The sequence below is a fragment of the Leptonotus elevatus genome, chromosome 2 (assembly GCF_054856555.1).
Source record: "Leptonotus elevatus isolate MCC_2025b chromosome 2, RoL_Lele_1.0, whole genome shotgun sequence".
NCBI classification, from domain to species: Eukaryota; Metazoa; Chordata; class Actinopteri; order Syngnathiformes; family Syngnathidae; genus Leptonotus; species Leptonotus elevatus.
Window position 1 is genome coordinate 16437269 of NC_141240.1, and position 21307 is coordinate 16458575.

Genomic DNA, 21307 nt, shown 5'->3' on the forward strand with positions numbered 1-21307 from the left:
GTATTGTCACTAGACTTTGAGTTTAGCCATACTCAATTGATAAACTCCTTCAAAGGGACCAAAATCACAAATGTTTTTTTTTTGGTCCTTTTTTTCTTTTGAGGCTCTGGCAGCAAAAACAAAAGGATGGCGTCCGGCATACGTTTCCTGTGGGACATGATCTGGTACAGGCGGACTTCAGCGGCAATGACCTCTGTTTCTGTTTGATGACCCCCGCTGAGGAATTTGTCGTACTTGCAAGTCAACACTATTAAAGATAAAAATAACAGGAAGACTCCGGGGGTGACACTGGTTTTCCGGTACGGAAAGAGCCACAGTGGTAAAATTGTGTAATAATTGTGTTGATGTTGTAAGCTTTCGTGTACACTTTAGAGCTGCTGCTCCTCAACATAGAGAGGAGCCAGATGAGGTCGAGCTGGTTTGGATATTCCTGGACGCCTCCATGGTAAAGTATTCCGCCCCAGAGAAGACCAAGGACATGCTCAAGAGACGACATCTATCTGGGAGCATCACAAGATGGAAAAGCTGAATAAAATGGCTGAGGGTAGTCTGGGCTTCCCTGCTGCCCTTGTGACCCAGATAAAGAGACGGTCTAGTAGTGGTTAGCTCTTGTGCCACATACTTCTGAAGTTCTGGGTTCAATTGTCAACATGTGCCCCCCTGCCAGTTGCTGGTGACAGAGTCTTGTTTCCTGCCTCTTGCCCACAGTCAGCCAGCTTAGGCTCCACTCAGCCACCACTCAAATGAGGACAGATGCAAAAAAATATGTACATATATTAACACACAGCTGTCCCTCAAACTCATATATAAATAATAAAATAATGATCAAAATAAATAAAAAGATTATTTGCTCATTGGGAAGACTAATAAAGAGCTATTATCTTGTGTACATGGTTTTTTTTTAAAGAAAGAAAAGGGAAAAAAACAGCTTTTACTGCCACCTGGTGAATTATTTGCAACACTGCAAGCTACACAATATCCCTTCAAAGTATTATACGTCACTAATTAACAATTTGTCTCACAAATCAACGAGCATAATAGCATAATTTTAAAACGGTTAAAATAATGTAAATAATGTTTTAGAGTTTTTTGTGTGTGCTTTTTTACAACCTCTGGGAAGGAGGGTATCAGTATTGTATATCTTGACTTGGAAATATTAACCGCAAAAGTGTTTCAAATCTGACCGAAAGTAAGAGCATCTCTTGTACACAACACTCCTATAGGAACTCTATAGATTTGAATTGGATTCAGGTCTGACCTCTGGCATGACAGTGTCAGTAAGCAATGTAATCAATTGTGCAGTATTTCATTCCTTTTCAACATTAAAAGTTGTAAAATATTTTTTTTTAATACATTTTCTCCTCATGGTGTACAGTATTGTTTTGATAGCCACTGTAGGAAATTGTAACCACCAAATGCTAACTAAGCCTGTATACATGCATGGCAAATTGGAGGATGTTGGAGCAATATCTGCATGGTTCTTTGTTTTTAATGTAACACAAGACTGAAGCCTTACAATACAGTATCATGCTAAATGTATGAATACATTTGATGCGATGGTTGAACAAATGTTTACTTCAAAGTATGTTGTCAGCATTTGTGGGCTAAATGTTTGGGCCTTTTTAAAATAGTTCTACTGAGGTTGTATTTGTTTTTACAGGGCACGCAGTATCAGTATCATGGGCCATAGACTGTAGGTTCCACACCTGCGCATAAAAAAACAAATATTTCAAAATATGTAAACATATGCCAACCAACAATGTTAAAATTTGTATCCAGTGGACCAAAAATTGACGTTTAGTGTTGACGTCTAGTTTTTTTAGATGCTCACTGTGCTGATCATATTTGCAGTTAGGATTTGCTCAGGTCTGAGGTCTCACATCATAGTTTGAACTCTATCGTTTCTCACCGAGCAACGCAGGCCTGCGAGAGTGCACTCACATAGCGAGTGTTGCTTTTTCGGCAGGCTTCCTTCAGTGTTGCAAAACGGTACAAAGACATTTGTTACACTCTCTCAAACCCTCTTTATGCTTTTAAACCGTTTTTGTTGCCACCATTATTAAAGTTTGAATGTGTTAAAAATGTCTCTGAACAGCGCATGCATGCAAGGTGCACGCATGTAGTGAGTGTTGAGATTTCGGCAAGTTTCGTTCAAGACTGCAAAACATTGCAATGGGATTCCTGGGAGAACCACGAGACAGGAAAGTCAAGGGCAGACAGGCAAGGCAGAGCAACTTTATTCATATAGCACATTTCATACACAAGGCAACTCAATGTGCTTCACGCAATCAAAAGTGCAACGTTTAGAAGCATTCACAAACTGTGAAAGTTAAAGACGACAGTTAGAGACATTCAAAAGCAAATAATAAAAGCAGCCCACCAAAATTATTAAGAGAACTTACAGTGACAACATTTAAAAGCAATCAGACGATCAATCCTTGGAAAAGAGCTGGAGCATCTTACATCGGCTTGTACTGAACAATCATCAGCAGAGCCTTAATTAGGCGGCTGTGGCTGATTTGCAGACTTGCAAATTGTGTCAAGCCCAGGTACACGTGCACCTTCTTAGAACAGGAGCGGGTTGTCAAAGAACGACACTCCTACAGCTGTACCACCGTCAGGGTGCTCTGAACTCTTCGTCCTCATAAGATAGCCCACACAATCGTTCATCGCCATGTCTTTACCTCGCCTGCACAAAAATGACATGTGCAAGAGAAACCTTTTGCTGTCTTTCTTTACTCCTCATCCTGAAAGTAGCAAATGTGAAACAAGCATCCTAATGTGCCCGAAATGCAATTCTATTAGTGGCTGTGCTTACCTGACATAGGCTCCAAAGAAGCCCAGTTCACTCAGACAATGACTTAGTTTGAGGGGCTTGCCTCTTCTCAGCAGGTAGTTCTGTGTAGGCACGGGCTGGATCTTATCCATCAGGATATAGGCCATCCTCTCCGGACTGTTTACTTTGCCAAGAACCTCACAGATATCTTGTCCGTAAATGTTGTTTCCTGGAATTATAGAAGTGTGATGACTTTATTTACCAAGGTCAAGCTTTCTGGATTTAGCAATGCATCAACAAGAGCAGTACTAACCCTAATGCATAAAATGCCACCATGCAGAAAACTGATCGATGTTTTGCTGCATGATGAAATGAATGCCTTTTATTTCTTTGACCGTACCTCCTCCTTCTCGCTGAGGCTTCAGGACAAAGCGATCCGGTGCCGCCAAAGCCATTGCTACCGTTTTGTCACCTTCTGCTCCCTTCAATTAAAATAAATAAATACACTTAAGAAATGTCACATAAAAGCATAGAACACTGTAATACATATGCTAGGCCAGTAGTTGGAAGTTTCTGTTATAAATAGTGTTGTATAAATGGGCCCTCAATTGCAGTATAGGGATGTAGACAGGAAAACAAGCTTGTACATTTTTTGGGCTCGTCTTCTATCCTCCCATAAGGAATGTTTCATCTTACTGACAATTTTTAATTTCATTCATTTCATTTTTGTTTTATGCTAGGATGCCTGTTTGGATTCATGAGAGCCTCTCAAAGAATGAACTTCACTGTTTGCATCGACTATTCAGAGTTTACTATCTCATTGTGAATCGTGATTTTCAGAAGTTAGGTGAACATTTTTTTCCCTGATGGTCTTTGCTTTCTTGGGAATTTGAATGAAACAGTCGTGTTAATGATTTCTGTAGAGATCAGCACTAGTAATTACTTGTAGATAATGGTTTTGTGTGAAAAAAAAGCTTTTGTGTAACTTGTATTGTGATTCACAGGCACAGCTTGTTGCTCACCATGTCCAAAGTGTAAAGGCCAGCAAAGGTGGCCCTCACTTGCTCCACTACTTGTGGCTGGTTGGGGAAGAAGCGTTCCAGAACACCGGGCTTAGCAAGCACCTGCTGCACCTTCTTAGTTCCAGCCAGGTGGGTGCTGATATCCGGACATTTCACAGCCAAAGAGCACTCCAACATTAGGCGGGCCTCCCAGGCCTATGAAAAAGAAGAAGAAAAGAACTGGAACAATTGAAACCTGTAGGGTGGCAATATCCAAGTATGATTTGTTTTTACATGTTAAGGATCCTGATGAGAAAAGGATCTCAGGTTTACTTAACTTTGGGATCCGATCAGTTATTTATTTATGCTCTCATTAAAAGAAAAAAAAAAGACATATTAGTTTACATTAATGTAATTAATTAATTAGTGTGTGCTCTGAATGCAGACATCCCAAAACCATAAAAATCTAAATATCTATATTTTTTAAATGTACATAAATGTTTTTCACATACCAGTGACGAAATGCTGCCGCAATGTTTGATGATGCATTTGAACATAGTGACGAGTCAATGTGTAGACTTAAGTCTGGGATTGATAACGATATGAATCAATGACTTTCATAATCAATGTATATGACTGATGCGTATAGTAAGAATCAAAAGGGACAGATTACTAATGAGCCATGGCTTCTACCCGTCAGCCCTACTTTCGAATGTTAATGTTGCAAATGATGATGTGATCGATGTAACCTGTAATAATGTGTCCGAAAGGAAAAAATGACTAAAACAAAACAAAAAGAAGTAGTACACTTCAGTGAGGAGTGTGGGTATTGAGACAGGGCCCAATTCACTACCTTTTCAGACTTGTAGTTGTGAGGCATATAGCCATTCCTGAAGTAGACCACTGCAACCTCCTGACGATCACTAAATTAGTGGGGCAAAACTGTATCAGAACAAGCAAAAAGACAAGTCTACACCGTTCTTCATGTTGGGTATTGATGGACAGAAGACACTTACACGAACAGTCTCTTGTTGTCATCAAGTTTTCCAGATTCAGAAATATCCTCAAAACGTTTCCGTATAGTGGCAATATTCCTGAAAATTATGGAAGACTGTGAAATTATCATTAAATGAAAAATGTTCAGTGAGGAAAGGATGCTTTTTTCCCCCAGAAAAGCTGCAAATGTTTCATTTTAAACATCAAGATGATTAAGGATTTTGCCAAGGTCTTAAGTAATCTATATCACAACTTACCCTTTCCACAGCTCATTCTCAATTATCCGTTGATCCACGATATTGAACTCATTCTCCTCCACCAGGAACATGACAACCGCTCTTTATTGAAAAGAGGGCTCCTGTTAAACACTTTACCACTACATAAATACATTGTACAATGTCAAATGAAGTTTTATTTATTGAATGATGTCTATTTAAGATATAAAAACTATTATGAGGCAATGAATTGTTGTTAAAAATAAGGTTTTTGGTGGACGTACCGCTTTGAACCATAAAGCTCCCAGGCCTTGGCCACAGCCTTGGCCAGTCCCACCGCAGGGTTGTTGTCAATGATGCACTTACTTTCTTTCAGCTGGCCAGCCACCTTAAGAATGTGTCTGTTGTATGAAGGAACATGACATTTTTGCCAATATTAAGAGACATTTAAAACAAAGGTCCACTTAAGAAATTCAGCGCAAACTCTGAGATCAAGTGGGTTTTTTTAAATAGGAAATTATAAAAGTTAAAATATTCTGTTCCAGGGTCAACCTGTCACAACCTTAAAACTTTTAGCTGTGCAAGCCATTTTTCAATCAACATTTCAACATACCGGTAGTCTTGTTAATATTACTTCCGTACATATAATTTTGTCATGCATGGCAGCAGTACTCATCCCTTCCACACTCAAGTTTTATCAGTCAACATTGTTTCCATTTTGTTCAGATTTTCTACATCGGGGGCTTTCTGGTGTTTTAGTCCCAAAAAACCTTAATGTCAGATATCAAATGATTTTGGGGCTACATGTTGACAACTACTTTACCGGTGTACATCAGGTATGCGTGAGGCGATGCCTCCAGCACCAACAGAAAAGGTGTTGATCTCGACCTGTTTGAGAGATGTGTGTCCATTCTCCTCCTGTTCCCACATGTAGTCAGATCGATTCAGACCCAACACAATTGACTGAGAGAAAAAAAAGGCAAGATGACTAAATTACAGACTGACACTAATGAAGACAGCATCTTCATTGTAAAAACAGCGTTTGCAGCAGTTTATCATGCAACGATATTAGTTTGCAGTGGTTCCAAAACATATTTGCGCCACGTACTGGTCCAAACAAGTACCGGTACATGCTTTTTCAGGGTGGGTGCTCATGGATGTTTTAACGACCTGTCAAGTGCATATTGGAGCATTTATGAATGACTTGCGCACTCGAAATTTCAATGGGGCCCCACACGGACGATGGTACCCCTATGCACTGTGTGTACTCTGCGTAATGGGAGCGGCGGCCCTGCGCAAAGATTCCTGAAGGCATGCTTAGCTAGACAAGCTTGATAAACAAGCTGGATTTACATACCTGCAATATTCCCTCTTTAAGGACCTGCTGGTGTATCTTGAACAACCTTGCAGTGAAATCATCCACAGTAATGGTGCTGGAATAAGAAAATATTTTAAAATAAAACGTGTTATCCTTTGTAATAATACTTTAAATGACTATAGACGGGTTCGACCTTTGTGCTAAAAATATGACCATATCCCACCATGCCATGCGGTCGTCTATTTTGAGACGCTGCTCTTACGAGAGAATCCTGTTATTACAATAGCACTTGCTATTTCACATGCAATGTATTCCAAATGAGTCAGTGGACAATTAAAATATTGCTGAAATCCTGGGTTTGCTCTCCGGCCGGTGGCCCTGGCGGGGCCCGGGGGTCGTCCTTTGGCGCTGCCGCGGCCTGGGGGGCCCTGAGGTGTTGCGCTTGCTCTGTTCCGGCGGGGGTCGTCGGCTCCCCTCTTTGGTGGAGATTTTCATGCATGCCAGATCCACCACACCAGCATCTACCGAAACTCAGACACAATCTGTTTCCTCCTCAGGTTATTGAATCGGTGGAGGCTGGTGTCTGCGGATCTCACGCGGCTTCGTCTGTCCTTCCTTCCTTTTCTCGGTCTCTCCTTTGGTCTCTTGAGGCCTCCCTGATTTTATGTTTTTTGGATTTGTTGGGGTCTGGATGTTTCTTGGGCTGGGGAGGAGTTCTGGTGGGGGGTGTCTGGTCGGTGCTGGATTTCACCTTCCTTGGTTTTCTTTGGTCCCCTCGGGTCTCCTGGTGTTCGGTTTAGGTGAACGGTATGAGATTTTTTCTAATAGGTTTTCTGGTGAGCTAACAAATACACGCACGCACGCACGCACGCACGCACGCACGCACATACACATACTCACCCACACAAAAAAAAAATATATATATATATATATATTAAAAAAAAAAAAAAAAAAAAAGAGCAATGATGATGACATTTCCGAATGAACAATACTGAGCTCTTAAAAAAAAAAAAAAAAAAAATATATATATATATATATATATATATATATATATATATATATATATATATGATACGATGAAAAAGTATTCTGAGACACAAGAAGGGGAAAAACCACTGCGATTGGCAGTGAAGATCCGTCGATAAGTCTGAGCGAAGTAAAAATCATGATATCTGCCCCAGCAGGTTCATACTTAGATGTTAGCGGATACAAAATAAATAAATAATTATCATTATTATTATTTTTACCCAGCCCATTTTACACCTTGAAGTATTTTCAGAACTACAAGAGTCAAGAACGCTATGACCGGTTTGTTTGTGGAGCTGCATAACCCAGGTTAGTGCAAGTACACTAAGGGAAGAGTAATTCTTTCTCAAAAGTTGTCTGATGCAAGTTTGACACCCGGGATTATCACAGAAAGATACTAGCGACGTAAGCGGGCGTTGTTTTTCCTTATTGTGGGATCTTGATGGATTTATTTATTTATTTTAACAGCTCGCTGTCACGTCGGAGCCCCTCCCCGCTTCGCTGTGCTCTGCCAGTCTACTTTCCGAAAAAAGGACATTGTAGAAGGTTTGAATTATTCACTCATAAGGTATATGCCACGGAGGAGGCGGGACTTCTGACTTGCTGGTTTTCACACATCAGCTTTGTTTCTGTTTCCTGTTTGCGACATGTGGGCCGCGTCCCAGTTCTTGCGCTTCCCACTTTTGTGCTCCTCGGTTGCGCGTTCCCGTCGACAGGTGCGAGTATGTCTGTCTCGCCCTGTGGTGGGAGCGCGAGTGTTGGAACGCGACCATCAGTGGCCGGAAACGACGCTGATGTGTGAAACCTGGAAGTTGGAAGTCCGTGGCATCTACCCCATAGCTTCTTCTTTAAATACAATAAAGCTCCCTTACTTCATGATTAATCTATCCAGCTATAACGTGGGAATGTACCCCAATATCAATATCCCACCTGGCAAGAGCCTCTTGCAGGAAGTCAGCATCCTGGCTGATCTTATCCACCAGTGTGTTGTAGTGAGTTTGCACTTCCATGGCTTGGAGGAAAAGACTTTTCGGCACAGGTGTGGGGAAAAGCGTGATGGGACCATATGTCACCACCTAAAATACAAATAGGAATGTGTAGCGCTATACTGCTGATTGCTTCTTTTTTTTCTCTATTTTTCTAGAAATTAGTTGAGTAGTTTGATGTATCCATGCTAGCTAACAAACAAAAAAAGAAGAAGACGGGAAATTCTCACCTCTGATGAGTTGCGGGATTCGTTAAGCCTCACAAGGAAACCATGCACGAGTGCTGAATCTTTTGCCACTTCTGCCAGTTGATTTATCAGGCTTGTGTTCATCAGTAACTCATTCCGTGTTCCATCAGCCATTCTGACTGACATGTGATATGTGAAAGACAGTCAAAGTAAATGGAAATATGTAGCATTCTGAACACACAGTGCTCAGAATTTGAGTGACCGTCCCTCTACTGCCCCAACGGACTAAACGCATGCCCATTTCTCCGAGACTTCTGGACGTCACATGACTAATTAACTTTGTCGATGAATAGGACATAATAAGATACATGTGAAAGCTGGACAGGTTGGATATTGCGGTTCCTTATTTATCAAGCACCAAGAGTACTTTTACAACTATAACGAGGTCAGACGGGGAGAAGTTGAACTACAATGGTGAGTCCTTGCAATCATATAAAGACTTGAAAGGTTCATCATCATTGTCATCCTGCCTCCATCGTTCACGGTGCTGTTACTTGTTATTTAACTCCCACTAAGAAAACAATTTTGTTAAACTGGAAAAAATAAATAAACACGCTACTAATATTAAAAAATACATTTCATTCAAAAATGTCAGAAAAATCAACTAGATAATTACATAGAAAGCTGCTCACCTATCATAAATATGCAGATCCTCGACCTTTGATTCCTCTTTGCCTGTGTAGAATGTCATCTGCCAACAACAATGTTATATGAAAATAAAATCTAACTTTTTCTCCAGGTTTTAGACTGCTGTTGTATAATGAAGGGCCACAAGAACATATTGGAGATCAACCCTTCTTATCTCCTCCTCCCCGACCTCGTGGGCGGGGCAGATGCCAGATGCTCTCTGTAGTCGTACCCCGACTCGCTGGAACCTAGTGTCCTAAATCGCTCACTTTGCACATACTTATGACATACGATGTAAATATTATTCACAAGTTGCTTTTGGGCTCATACACATATTTGCCGTTTCTTGTGGGACAGGTGCAGGGCAGTGGAATACGAGCAACTAACCGGGATTCAGCACCTCTGTTCTGTGGGGGGCTTTGGGGCAACAGTGCTTGGCAGGCCCCCAACCCATCCTCACCAGCGCTTATAGATGTTTATGCAAAACACCGCAAAGGTCCAGATGAACATACATTTGTGCTTGAAAGTTTATGAGCGCACTCTATGGGTGAGAAAAATACTTAATGCTCATAAAATCCAAAACACTGTGGCAATTGTTTTGACGTTTTCAGAGGTTGAAGTTGGCATGAGTAGAGATGTGCATGCGAATTTGGGGATTTATAGCATGTGGGTGCAGTTTTTTTCTAAATGGGAAAGAAAGAAAATACTTTAAAAAATAACTGAATAACATTACAACAAAAACAAATACCTCCTCCTACTGATTGAGTCAGGATTCATTCCTCTTTATGGTACTCATATTTTTCAAGATCAACCTGCACAATGCTTACCATCTTGCCCGCATCCGGAAAATGGCTCTCAGTATACCACTTGGGTATAATGAGTACGTTCTAATGCCTTTTGAGTTAACAAACACGCCTACAGATTTTCATGTCCCGGATAATGATGTCCTCTGGGACATGATTAACAAGTTTGTTTGTCTATCTTGATGACATTTTGATTTTTTTTTATTATCCCCATCTGAGCACATAAGGCATGTGCATCTAGTGCTACAGAGGCTGTCAAGGCTAAGAAAATTTAGTTTTATGTCTCCAAAACTACATTCCTCAGCTACATATTTGCTGTAGGTGAGCTGCATAGGGACCCAGGCAAGGTGCCTGCTGTTTCTATACTCAACAAAAATGTAAACGCAACACTTGTTTTTGCTCCCATTTTTTCTGAGATGAACTCAAAGATCTAAAACTTTTACCGCATACACAATATCACCATTTATCTCAAATATTGTTCACAAACCAGTCTAAGGCCCCGTACAAACGGAAAGCAAAGCCGGTATGTAATGTATATGCCAAGTCCGGAGTGGCGCTGTAGCGCAGCCACAGGGAATTAACGGAAAGCGTAGAAGAAGAATCAGCGAAGAAGACGGATACTTTATTGCAATCTACAGAACAATCATGGCTTTGCATGTATCAAAACAACATGAAAAAGACAAACACAGGAGAAGTGACAATGGCGGGTGATTCAAGTACAACACCGCTTGTGGAACGTGGGAATAAAGCATAAGCAAGCTAAGGCGGCTGCGCAAAACAATTATGACACGGTTATCCGCCATTGTTGTTGACAGACTGACGGTTCCCGTGCAGTCACGCGAGAATTGGCGCATACGTCATCAATCTGCGACAACGCGTTGTCATCGAGCTGCGACCATTACGTCATCACTGGACGAGTAGCCTGCATATGGTGTCCAGACGGACGCGTACGGGGCAAGTTTTGAAATCTTTCCACTCTGGAGCCCGGGTTCAAAAGTGATCGGTTTCAAGCTCCGAAACCGCGCCATCGTGTGGAAGAACGGCCTAAACGGTAAGAAAACTGGGGAGGATATATTGAAAATGGCTTTCGTGCGGACGGGGCCTTAGACTGCCCATAATGAAAGGCCACTTTGAAAGGTGCCGTTTATTTTAGGGGGGGGGGGGGGGGGGGGTCTCAGAAAACCAGGGGGACACCATCCATCCATTTTCGTAACGCTGGAGCCTATTTCAGCTGGCTTCGGGTAGCAGGTGGGGTACACCCTGAACTGGTTGCCAAATAGCAAAATATCTTAAAACAAAATGTTTATTCGGCTACAAATATAACTAATTTTTCATAGATTTGGGGGGAAAAATTTGCCTTTGATAGTATTATCTTACCCGTGTGTATGTGCTTCCACAGCGTTTTTGTGTGAATATTTGTTATTTGAAGGAAAAACACTCCCGAAGCTGATGCTAATGGTCATTAGCATTTGAATGCGATCCTCCACTGACTGTAGCCTTTAGCACTAGCGATGTTTAATCAACGAAGCATGTTTTGTTTAAATCTACAGTGTTAATTCTATTTATTGTGTGTTTTGTTTTACAGTAAACTTCAACTGTGGTGTCATTAAACAGCTTAAAGGGTAGCTCAACAGGAAGCCAGACTCTTGCTCCGCCTCTCAATAAGATTTGAAAATGGCACTCAAAGGTGGTGTTGCCTTGAGGACCGTTGTGCTTGCAAATTGGGAGAGGGTTGGGCACAGAGTGGCTGTGATTGACAGCAGCAAAAAACTACAACCTAAATAATTTCTATACTACGACAAACTATGCGAAATAAACTAACCAAATGCTATGCTAATAAATCACTAACCTGAAAATGGGTATAAAGATGTTAGCAAAACGCTACTACAACATCGCTAAGGAGGCGTTTAAGGAGGCATGTACGGGACCGAGCCGGCGGGTGGCAGTAACCTGGTAGTAGACAGGTTGATAATTGTGATTCACTAAAGGGAGTTCTCCACAATAACAATCTGGGACCGCTCCACTGTGATATGCTCGGGAAAGGCAGGACATTCGGTAGAATACTACGAGCTGATTGGACGAACCGCCAACGTGTGCACGCCTACCAAACTTTTGTTTTGACCAATCAAGGCAACAAAATGTGAATGCCGTCGTCGTAGAAAAAACCCCCCACAAACATCTTAACCAGCTAAAAATGCACAAAGCACCTCTCGCTGTTCTTCAAAAAGGAATATGTGAGTATTATATATATAGTATATAGTAAATAATGACCTTTCCCACCTAATTCAAGCTTGTTTACGTTGTATTTACCCGGGGGTTTTCCTTGTAGTCTAAAAAGAGAAACATTTGAACCAAAAATGCACTGCATTCAAAACGTTTTCTCCAGAAATGTTCACAAAGCAAAAGTACACTACGTTCAGTTCACGTTCACCTAAAATATGAACGAGTTCATGAACTCTCGTTCAGTGAACTTGTTCAGGTACAACACTACATTTCGGCCTCACGCCAGGGATGTGGAACCCTTTTTGTTGACACATGCAAAACAATAAATGACCCACAGGTCATAACAAATACACTTGAGTTGTTGTAGCGTTCCAATCTCCCGGATTCTCCATTGTGTTTTCATAAAATGATTGACAGGAACATTGACTGGTTATACTTGCTGACTTTGTGAGATGCTAAAAGAATATGACATAAGGCTCCAAAGTGGCCCTAAATTGTGATATTTTACCCATAAAATTTGCTCGTCAATATTTCATCTACTTGCGCATGTGCGACAATTAAATTAACTTTTTTTCTTAATTATTTGTGAATATTTTTTAGCATGCAAACTTCTACTCCAAGACCATTGTTCAATAATATAGTGGAAATGAGCAGTCATGTAAATATTTACTTCACCATTCTGTCAATTTACAGTGTACATCTCTAAATTTTCTACTTGTACCCCTAAATTTTTAGGTTAGGGGCTACTGTGCTCTTAGTAATAAAAAATAATAAAAAATACAAATCTGGGGCCCTGATTATGTATTCGTCATTACTTCACTGATTACTGTACTTCTTTTTTTTTTTAAGTCAGAAAGTTAGATTACAAGTTACTGCCTAAGGTTTCTTCCTCCAATTGAAAATGAAATAGGGAGTTTTTCCTTACCACTGTTGCGCTTTCTCAGAGGGTACGTGCAAGGTTAGACCTTGCTGTGGAGCGCCCTGTGGCGACTTGTTTTGATTTGGTGCTATATAAAATGTACAATTATTGAATTATTACTGGTCCTGAGAAGATGGATGGATGACATGGTACAATGCTCGTTAAAAATAATAAATAAATAAATAACGTCAATTTGCCACCGTAAGTGCAACATTAGGCTAACGGTTGAGGCGTTATTAACATCGTCAAACTTTACACAGCAAATAAATAGCATCGCTAGTGTTTTCCAAAAATATGCATAGTTACCTGCAAAGTAGAAAGCTGCTCCTTTTGCACAATATTTCGTGAAATGTTTCACCGTGTAAAGCGCCGGAGATAACATCATGTGATTTGTAGCTTTGCGTGCTATTGGTTGAACTGACATAATCTGTTGCGTTTGCCTGCACATTTTTTTTTTTTTTTTTTTTTTTTTCTTTTTTTTTTTAAGAGCTCAGTATTGTTCATTCTGAAATGTCATCATCATTGCTCTTTTTTTTTTTTTTTTTTTTTTTTTTTTAAAAATATATATATATATATATATACACATATATACATACATATATACATATATACATACATACATACATACTTTTTTTTTTTTTTTTTTTTGTGTGTGTGGGTGAGTATGTGTGTGTGCGTGCGTGCGTGCGTGTGTTTGTTAGCTCACCAGAAAACCTATTAGAAAAAAAAAATCTTATACCGTTCACCTAAATCGAACACCAGGAGACCCGAGGGGACCGAAGAAAACCAAGGAAGGTGAAATCCAGCACCGACCAGACACCCCCCACCAGAACTCCTCCCCAGCCCAAGAAACATCCAGACCCCAACAAATCCAAAAAACATAAAGTCAGGGAGGCCTCAAGAGACCAACGGAGAGACCGAGAAAAGGAAGGAAGGACAGACGAAGCCGCGTGAGATCCGAGACACCAGCCTCCACCGATTCAATAACCTGAGGAGGAAACAGATTGTGTCTGAGTTTCGGTAGATGCTGGTGTGGTGGATCTGGCATGCATGAAAATCTCCACCAAAGAGGGGAGCCGTCGACCCCCGCCGGAACAGAGCAAGCGCAACACCTCAGGGCCCCCCAGGCCGCGGCAGCGCCAAAGGACGACCCCCGGGCCCCACCAGGGCCACCGGCCGGAGAGCAAACCCAGGAGCAGGAGCGCCCCCCGCCCCAACACGGCCCGCGCCCCCGGCCCAACGCAGCAGGACGGGGCACTGCAGGCCCACCAGGCACCCCACCGGCCCCCAACCCCCGCCCCCCCACCACCCCCCGCCCCCCATCCACCCCCCGCCACCCACCCCAACCCAGCCCCAGCCGCCCCCATGCCCCCAATCCCCCAGACACCCCCCACCCCCAGCACCCCCCCCACCCCGCAACCCCCACCACCGCCCCCCCCCCAACAAAGCCGCCCCCCCCCCCGACCCCACCCCGACCAACCGGCAGCCCCCCAACCCCCGACCCCCAGCCCCCGGGGACCACCCGCACCCAGGCACCGGCGCCGAAGAGGGGCCGGACAGCGGAGCGGAGAGGGCAGCCGCGCCCACCCCACCCCCCGCCGTGTGGAAGGACGGAACACCGGGGGCAGAAGGGGGAGATGGGGGCACCGGAGGGCGGCCGACACCCCCGAACCCCAGGCCCAGCGGGGGAAGGCCCCGGTCGTCACCCCAGCGTTCTTTGTGAAAATTAACCCCTGTTACTGAGTCCGCCAGCTCGCGGACTGGCGAACTCTACCCCTAAACCGTGAATGTGACCCCACCCAGTGTATATACAAGTGTGTGTGTGTGGTGCATTAAAATTAGGAGCAGGTGAACCGGAGCCGATGGAAATGATATTCCCACGCTCCGATCCACCCGCCACCCAAGCATGTTGCTGAGTGTATGTGGTGCATTAAAAAAAATAGATAGGGCGGGGGGGGGGGGGGGGGGGGGGGGCGGGTGGCGACACGGACAGGGGACCGCAGCACTGCTCTATACTGCGGCCCCCAACCGATGGCACCCCCACAAGCCCCCAAGCCCCCCCCCCACCCACAAGTTGTGTGGTGTATTAAAATTGGAGGGGAGTTGTAGGGTGAAGACGGTGTTTCCACCCTACCCCACCCCCCAAAGTGTGTTATGTGCCCTATATGTCTATAAAAGTGTATTGTGCAAACCTAGTGTAGTGAGTTAAGAGGTGTGACCAGCGGGGCCCCCCCCAACCGGGCGGGGGCAGGAGGCGCACCGGCCCACCAAGCCCCCACCCACCCCACCAGGACCCCGGCGGGCATATGGGACCCGTCCGGCGGGGCGATAGGGCTCGCCCCCCGGATACTGGGTCCCGCCCGAGGTGTCAGGACGCCCACCGGAGCGGGGCGGGCACGACACCAAACCCCAGCCACCCCCGCCGGCCCCCATAGCACCGAGACCCGGGCCATGGATGGAGCCCCCGGCCCAGGGGAGGGGAAGGAAGGCGTACCGGGGAAGGGGAAGGGAGGAGGGAAGGGGACGACAAGAAGGGCAGGGGGCAGCGGCAGGGACGCAAGGAGAGGGGGAGAGGAGGAGGAAGGGCGACGAGGGAGAGGGGACAGGGAGGCGGAGGACGGGCGGGGAGAGGCGAGGAGGGAGAGGCAGCAAGGGGGAGGAAGGGGGAGGGGAGAGGGAACCACCGGGCACCCCGGCGGCCCACAGGCCCCGAACCGCGTCGCCGGGCCCAGAGCGACGGACCGCGCCGGAACGGCGCCGCCCCCGACACCAGGGAAAGCCCCGCAACGCAGCACCCCCCAAGAGACCCAGGGAACGGCCAAGACGCAGCCGCCACCCAGCAGCCAACAGAGGGGGAGACCCGCCCACTCCCCGCCAGGGGGGACAGCACCCACAGAATTAACCCACTGGCATGCCGTGAATCCGAATATCAACCCCTGGTGCCCATCGGAGGTGAATCCGCTCGATCCCGCTGGCAGCAGCCGGGTTCCTGACTATGGAAACACAACCATTAGTTACAAATTGCCTAATACAGAAACATCAATGCCAGTTATAACGCTGCTGTGGCTCTCGCTAACAGGCAGAATTAAAATCCAAGTTTAGGTTAAAAAATTCTATATACGTAGACCATGTTTCTTTAAATTTTGACATTTGGTTTTTATTTGAGGCAGATATTTTTTCCATTAAAATATGATTTATGAGGAGGTTAGACCATTGGTCGATATTCAAAGTTTGTTTATTTTTCCAGTTAACAAGAATTGTTTTTTTTGCGATAGTAAGGGCTACAAGTATAGATTGAAATTGTTTATGTGGTAAGTCAATTGTTGTTAAGTCACCTAGCAAACACAAGTTTGGAGAGAACGGTATCCTACAGTCCAAGACAGCGGAAAGTTTTTCTAAGACTTTAGTCCAGAAACACATAACCGGAGTACATAACCATAAAGCATGAAAATAAGTGTCTGTAGTGTTTTGTAAACACTGGAGACAAATGTCGGAGTCTGAGAGTCCCATTTTCTTCATCATATATTGAGTAATGTATGTTCTGTGAATAATTTTATATTGGATAAGTTGTAAATTTGTGTGTTTTGTCATTTTAAAAACATTTTCACAAACTTGAATCCAAAAGACAGATTCCGGAGCTATAGACAAGTCTGTTTCCCATTTTGAGATGGGTAAAGACGTTTTATCAGTATATGAAAGTAACTTATATATTTTTGAGAGTTTTTTTGTTGTTGTTGGAGAAAGCTTGGTAATATCTTTAGCTAAAACAGGCGGTTGGAGCGTACCCTGGAGTGTTGGAATTTGTTTCTTTATCATACTTTTAACTTGCAAATAATGTAAAAAGTTTCCGTTTTTTATTTTATATTTTTGGAGCAAGGATGTATATGATATAAACATATTATCTGAGAAGAGATGGTGGAGATGTGTAATTCCTTTCTGCTCCCACACATTCAAATAAAACGATTGGTTGTTAATTTGAAAGTCGGGGTTATGCCATAGGGGAGAAAGCCCGCTGGGCTCCACTTTGGCTTTTGTCATTTCTAGTGCCTTCCACCAGGCAGTCAGGGTGGCGGAAATCATTGGATTTTTAAAGCAATTATGGCGCTTAATCGATGTTGTAATAAAGAGTAAATCTAGGAGTCTGAGGTTATTACAATCCTTCTGTTCTAGTTCCAGCCAACAGTTAGTATCTCTATTGGGTTGTGCCCATAAAATAATATATTGTAGCTGGTTGGCTATATAATAGTGCATAAAATTTGGTGCCTCTAGACCTCCTTTGGATTTATTTTTCTGAAGAGTAGATAGACTAATCTTTGCTTTTTTTTTTTTCCAGTAAAATTTTGTAACGGCTGAGTCCAACAACTGGAACCAGTTAGCCGTAGGTTTAAATGGAATCATTGAGAAAAAATAGTTTATTTTGGGTAAAACTTTCATTTTAATAGTGGCTATTCGTCCTATTAGAGAAATAGGAAGATTATTCCAGCGCTCCAAGTCACTATAAATGCTATCCAGAAGTGGAGTGAAATTTAAATGAACTAAATCAGTTAATTTAGGTGAGATTTTTATGCCTAAGTATTTTAAATTACCTATAGGAAATGAGTAGTATGGGTCCTGGCTTGCAGGGTTCCATGAATTTTCTGTAATAGGTAGAAGTGTTGATTTTGTCCAGTTAATAGAATAGTCTGATAACTGTGAGAATTTAGTTATTAAGTTAAATACTTCCCCTAATGAAATAGCAGGCTTTTCTAAATAAAGTAAAATATCATCGGCATATAGATTAATTTTATGTTCTGTTACCCCAGAGTGAATTCCTTGAATCATTCTTTCCTGGCGTATGGCTAATGCAAGCGGTTCAATAAATATTGCAAATAATAAAGGCGACAGTGGGCATCCCTGTCTTGTGCCTCTCTGTAGAGTAAAACTCTTAGATATAATCCCATTAGTAGTAACAGTAGCTTTAGGAGAATCATATAATACTGACACCCAGTGAATAAATGACTTCCCAAAGCCAAATTTATTTAAAACAGCAAAGAGGAAGGACCAGTTAACTTTATCAAAAGCTTTTTCTGCATCCAATGATATAATAACTGCCTTTTTATCATGCCGCTGTGACATACTAATAAGGTTAAAGAGCCTTCTAATATTATTAGTAGAGTGACGCTCTTTAATAAAGCCTGTTTGGTCGCTATGAATGATTGTCGGGATTACTGTTTCTAATCTAGATGTAAAAGCCTTAGTGATAATTTTAATATCAGTGTTAATTAGTGAAATCGGACGGTAACTTGATGGAAGGGTGGGGTCTTTTTCTGGCTTTAATAAAAGTTTAATTGCTGCTGTATTCATGTGTGGGCGTATGTGACCATTAGTTTTAATTTCTGTTACTACTCTTAAGAATAGTGGAGCAAGCATTGACCAGAAGTGCTTTAGAAATATAGCCGGATAACCATCAGGGCCGGGTGCTTTGCCATTTGGCATACTATCTAGAGCACTGTACAACTCGTTTATAGTAAGTGGTGCATCTAACATATCTTTATATTCAGTAGTTACCTGAGGTATACTTAAGCTACTGAGGAATGCCTCAATATGCTCTGGGTTAGGTTTATTAGTTTCTGAGTATAAATTGTGATAATAATTATAAAAAATTTGATTAATTTCTTCTGGTGATTGTGTACATTCACCAGTTGTACCTTTAATAGCCGTTATAAGCGATTTTTCCCGATTACGTTGAAGTTGGTTTGCAAGAAATTTACCTGATTTGTTATTATATTCAAAGTTGTTGTATCTCAATTGTTGTATTATAAACTCTGTCTTTTTAGTTAACATATCGTCTAACTGTATTTTTGTATTTTGTAAGTCAGTCCATATTTGGTTATTTGGGTTTATTGCGTACTCATCCGTCAGTTGTTTAATTTTATCTTCCAAGTCTTTTTCTAATTTTTGATCCTGTTTCTTTTTATAAGATGAATATGATATAATTTTACCTCTAATTACTGCTTTCCCGGTTTCCCAGAGAAGAGCTGGAGATAGGTCTGGAGAGTCATTTATTTCCAAAAAGTCCGCCCATTCTTTTCTTATAATTTTGTCAAATTCTGCGTCGTTTAGTAGTGAGATGTTAAAACGCCATGTAGGTGGTGGTTTAAAGGTATAATCAACTTGTAGGGAAAGGGAGACTGGTGCATGGTCGCTAATAATAATAGGATGTATTTTTGTAACGGTTTTATCAGCAATAGAATTATTTGTAAGAAAAAAATCAATTCTTGAAAAGGACCGGTGCACAGCGGAAAAGAAGGTAAATTCCTTCTTATTTGGGTTTTTAAGTCTCCAGCTGTCGACGAGGCCAAAGTCATCCATATATTCCCCTATTACTTTTGTGGATTGTGATCGCCTTATACATGTTGTTTTATTAGAACGATCTATTAATGGATTTAAGGTTGTGTTAAAGTCTCCTCCAATAATAATAGTAGAGTTCGCTGCTAATTCAAACAGTTTAGAGAAAAATTCATGGAAAAAGGCCGGATCATCATTATTAGGGGCATATAAATTACCGAATGTATATATTTTATTAAATATAGTCACCTGAATAATAATGTATCGGCCCTCTGGGTCTGTTATTGTATTATTTAGAGTAAAGAGTAAATTATTATGTATGAGTATACAGACTCCCCTTTGTCTACTGTTATAAGGGGCGTTTGCCTGCACATTTAATGAAATTTACAACTTCATTTCGGGAAAATGGGAAATAATTACGAGTGCCAGCAAAGAAAATCTAGTTAAGAAATAAATACACTTGAAAACATGAACGATCCAGGACAGGTCTTCCCTCACCAGGGATCATTGATTTCAAAAACTAAAGCAGATATGTGGCCTCGGCCCATCACTTAAGTGTTAACACGAGAGAAAAGCACAATCATATGAAGACCTTTCTTATTTAGGAAATCCTTTACTTTATAAAGAACAGCCACTGATTTAACTATTTTACGTTTAGTATATTCTATCTGTTGCTTCCAACACGGTTTATGATCAATGTTCACACCCCAAAACTTTGTGGAGTGACTCGTTCAATTTCAATACCATATTTAGTTTTATATCACAGTTGAGCTGCATACCACCAAACACCATAATTGTCATTTTCACCAATTAATGATAACTTATTGCAATCAAACGATTTTTTTTTAAACACTATTAAATGCCTTTCTACAGTTTTCATTCCAACTTTTAATATGCCGGTATATCTTTCAAATCAATTGTAAATAACACAGGTCCCAATACTGATTCCCTATTATGTATAGCATCGTTGAGTTGACTTTCAGTTTCAGTTAAGGGTCTCGAGGCCGTGTCAAGTGTCCTCTTTTTCCCAAATGAAAATATGGTCACCCTAAACCAGAGGTGGGAGTAAGTCATTGTTTTGCAAGTCACAAGTAAGTCTCAAGTCTTTGCCCTCAAGTCCTGAGTCAAGGCTGTCAAGTCTCAAACAATTCACAAGTCCTACACTTTTGAGTTTCAAGTCCTTTCGAGCCATTTTAACAACATGGTGGAATATATTATTTCGGGTGACCATCAAAGTCGGAGTCAGGGACTCGGGGAGTGAACCCAGAGTGGTGAAACAGATTGCCGTGTTTGCAATGTGTTACCAGTGAGTTTACGGTCTCATTAACTACACAGCTAGCAACGATAATTAGCCGATAAACAACTGACATTAGCTTTCTTACCGTTCTTTGTGCAACTTCAGATGTTGAACGAATTTTGAAGTTGTTGCCTCTCCGTCAGTGATCTAATCTTGGACATACTGCAATTCAGTTTTTGTTGACCACCTCATAGTTTTTGGACCCAAACAACTAGTGGTGCAACGGATCACAAAAGTCACGGATCGGATTGTTTTTCAAAAAAATAAATAAAATGAAATCAGATAAATAGAACGTTGTCTTAATTTATTTTATAAAATGCTTTTGCCCATTAAAGTAAAAAAATAAAATAAAATACTCAAAATATCGAATATGGCCGTTAGGATTTAGGAGCACAACTTTAAGTGCAATATAAGGTAAGATACATACATACATATTGCACTTGAAGTTGTGTTCCTAAAATACAAATGGCCATATTGGACATTTTTTATGTTTTTTTTTAAAGTTTTTTTTTTAAAGCTTGTGTTTTATAAAATAATTATAAATG

The 21307-nt window shown here is 41.8% G+C and overlaps 1 protein-coding gene across 1 annotated transcript; it reads right to left on the reverse strand.

Moving 5' to 3' along the window:
• Nucleotides 1–2336: 2336 nt before the first annotated feature.
• Nucleotides 2337–5101, reverse strand: LOC147178599 (glutathione synthetase-like). The gene is made up of 7 exons (XM_086066916.1): nt 5031–5101; nt 4794–4871; nt 4631–4700; nt 3799–3993; nt 3177–3258; nt 2819–3005; nt 2337–2689 (listed from the first exon to the last, which is right to left on the reverse strand). The coding sequence occupies exons 1-7, from the start codon at nt 5099–5101 to the stop codon at nt 2566–2568; spliced, it is 807 nt and encodes a 268-aa protein (XP_085923042.1). The 3' UTR covers nt 2337–2565.
• Nucleotides 5102–21307: the final 16206 nt, after the last annotated feature.

Coding starts and splice junctions, on each gene's coding strand:
- LOC147178599 (XM_086066916.1), bottom strand. CDS start 5,101: ATGTTCCTGGTGGAGGAGAATGAGTTCAATATCGTGGATCAACGGATA. Junction 4,872..5,030: donor GAGAATGAGCTGTGGAAAGG/GTAAGTTGTGAT, acceptor CATAATTTTCAG/GAATATTGCCACTATACGGA. Junction 2,690..2,818: donor TTCTTTGGAGCCTATGTCAG/GTAAGCACAGCC, acceptor ATTTTTGTGCAG/GCGAGGTAAAGACATGGCGA.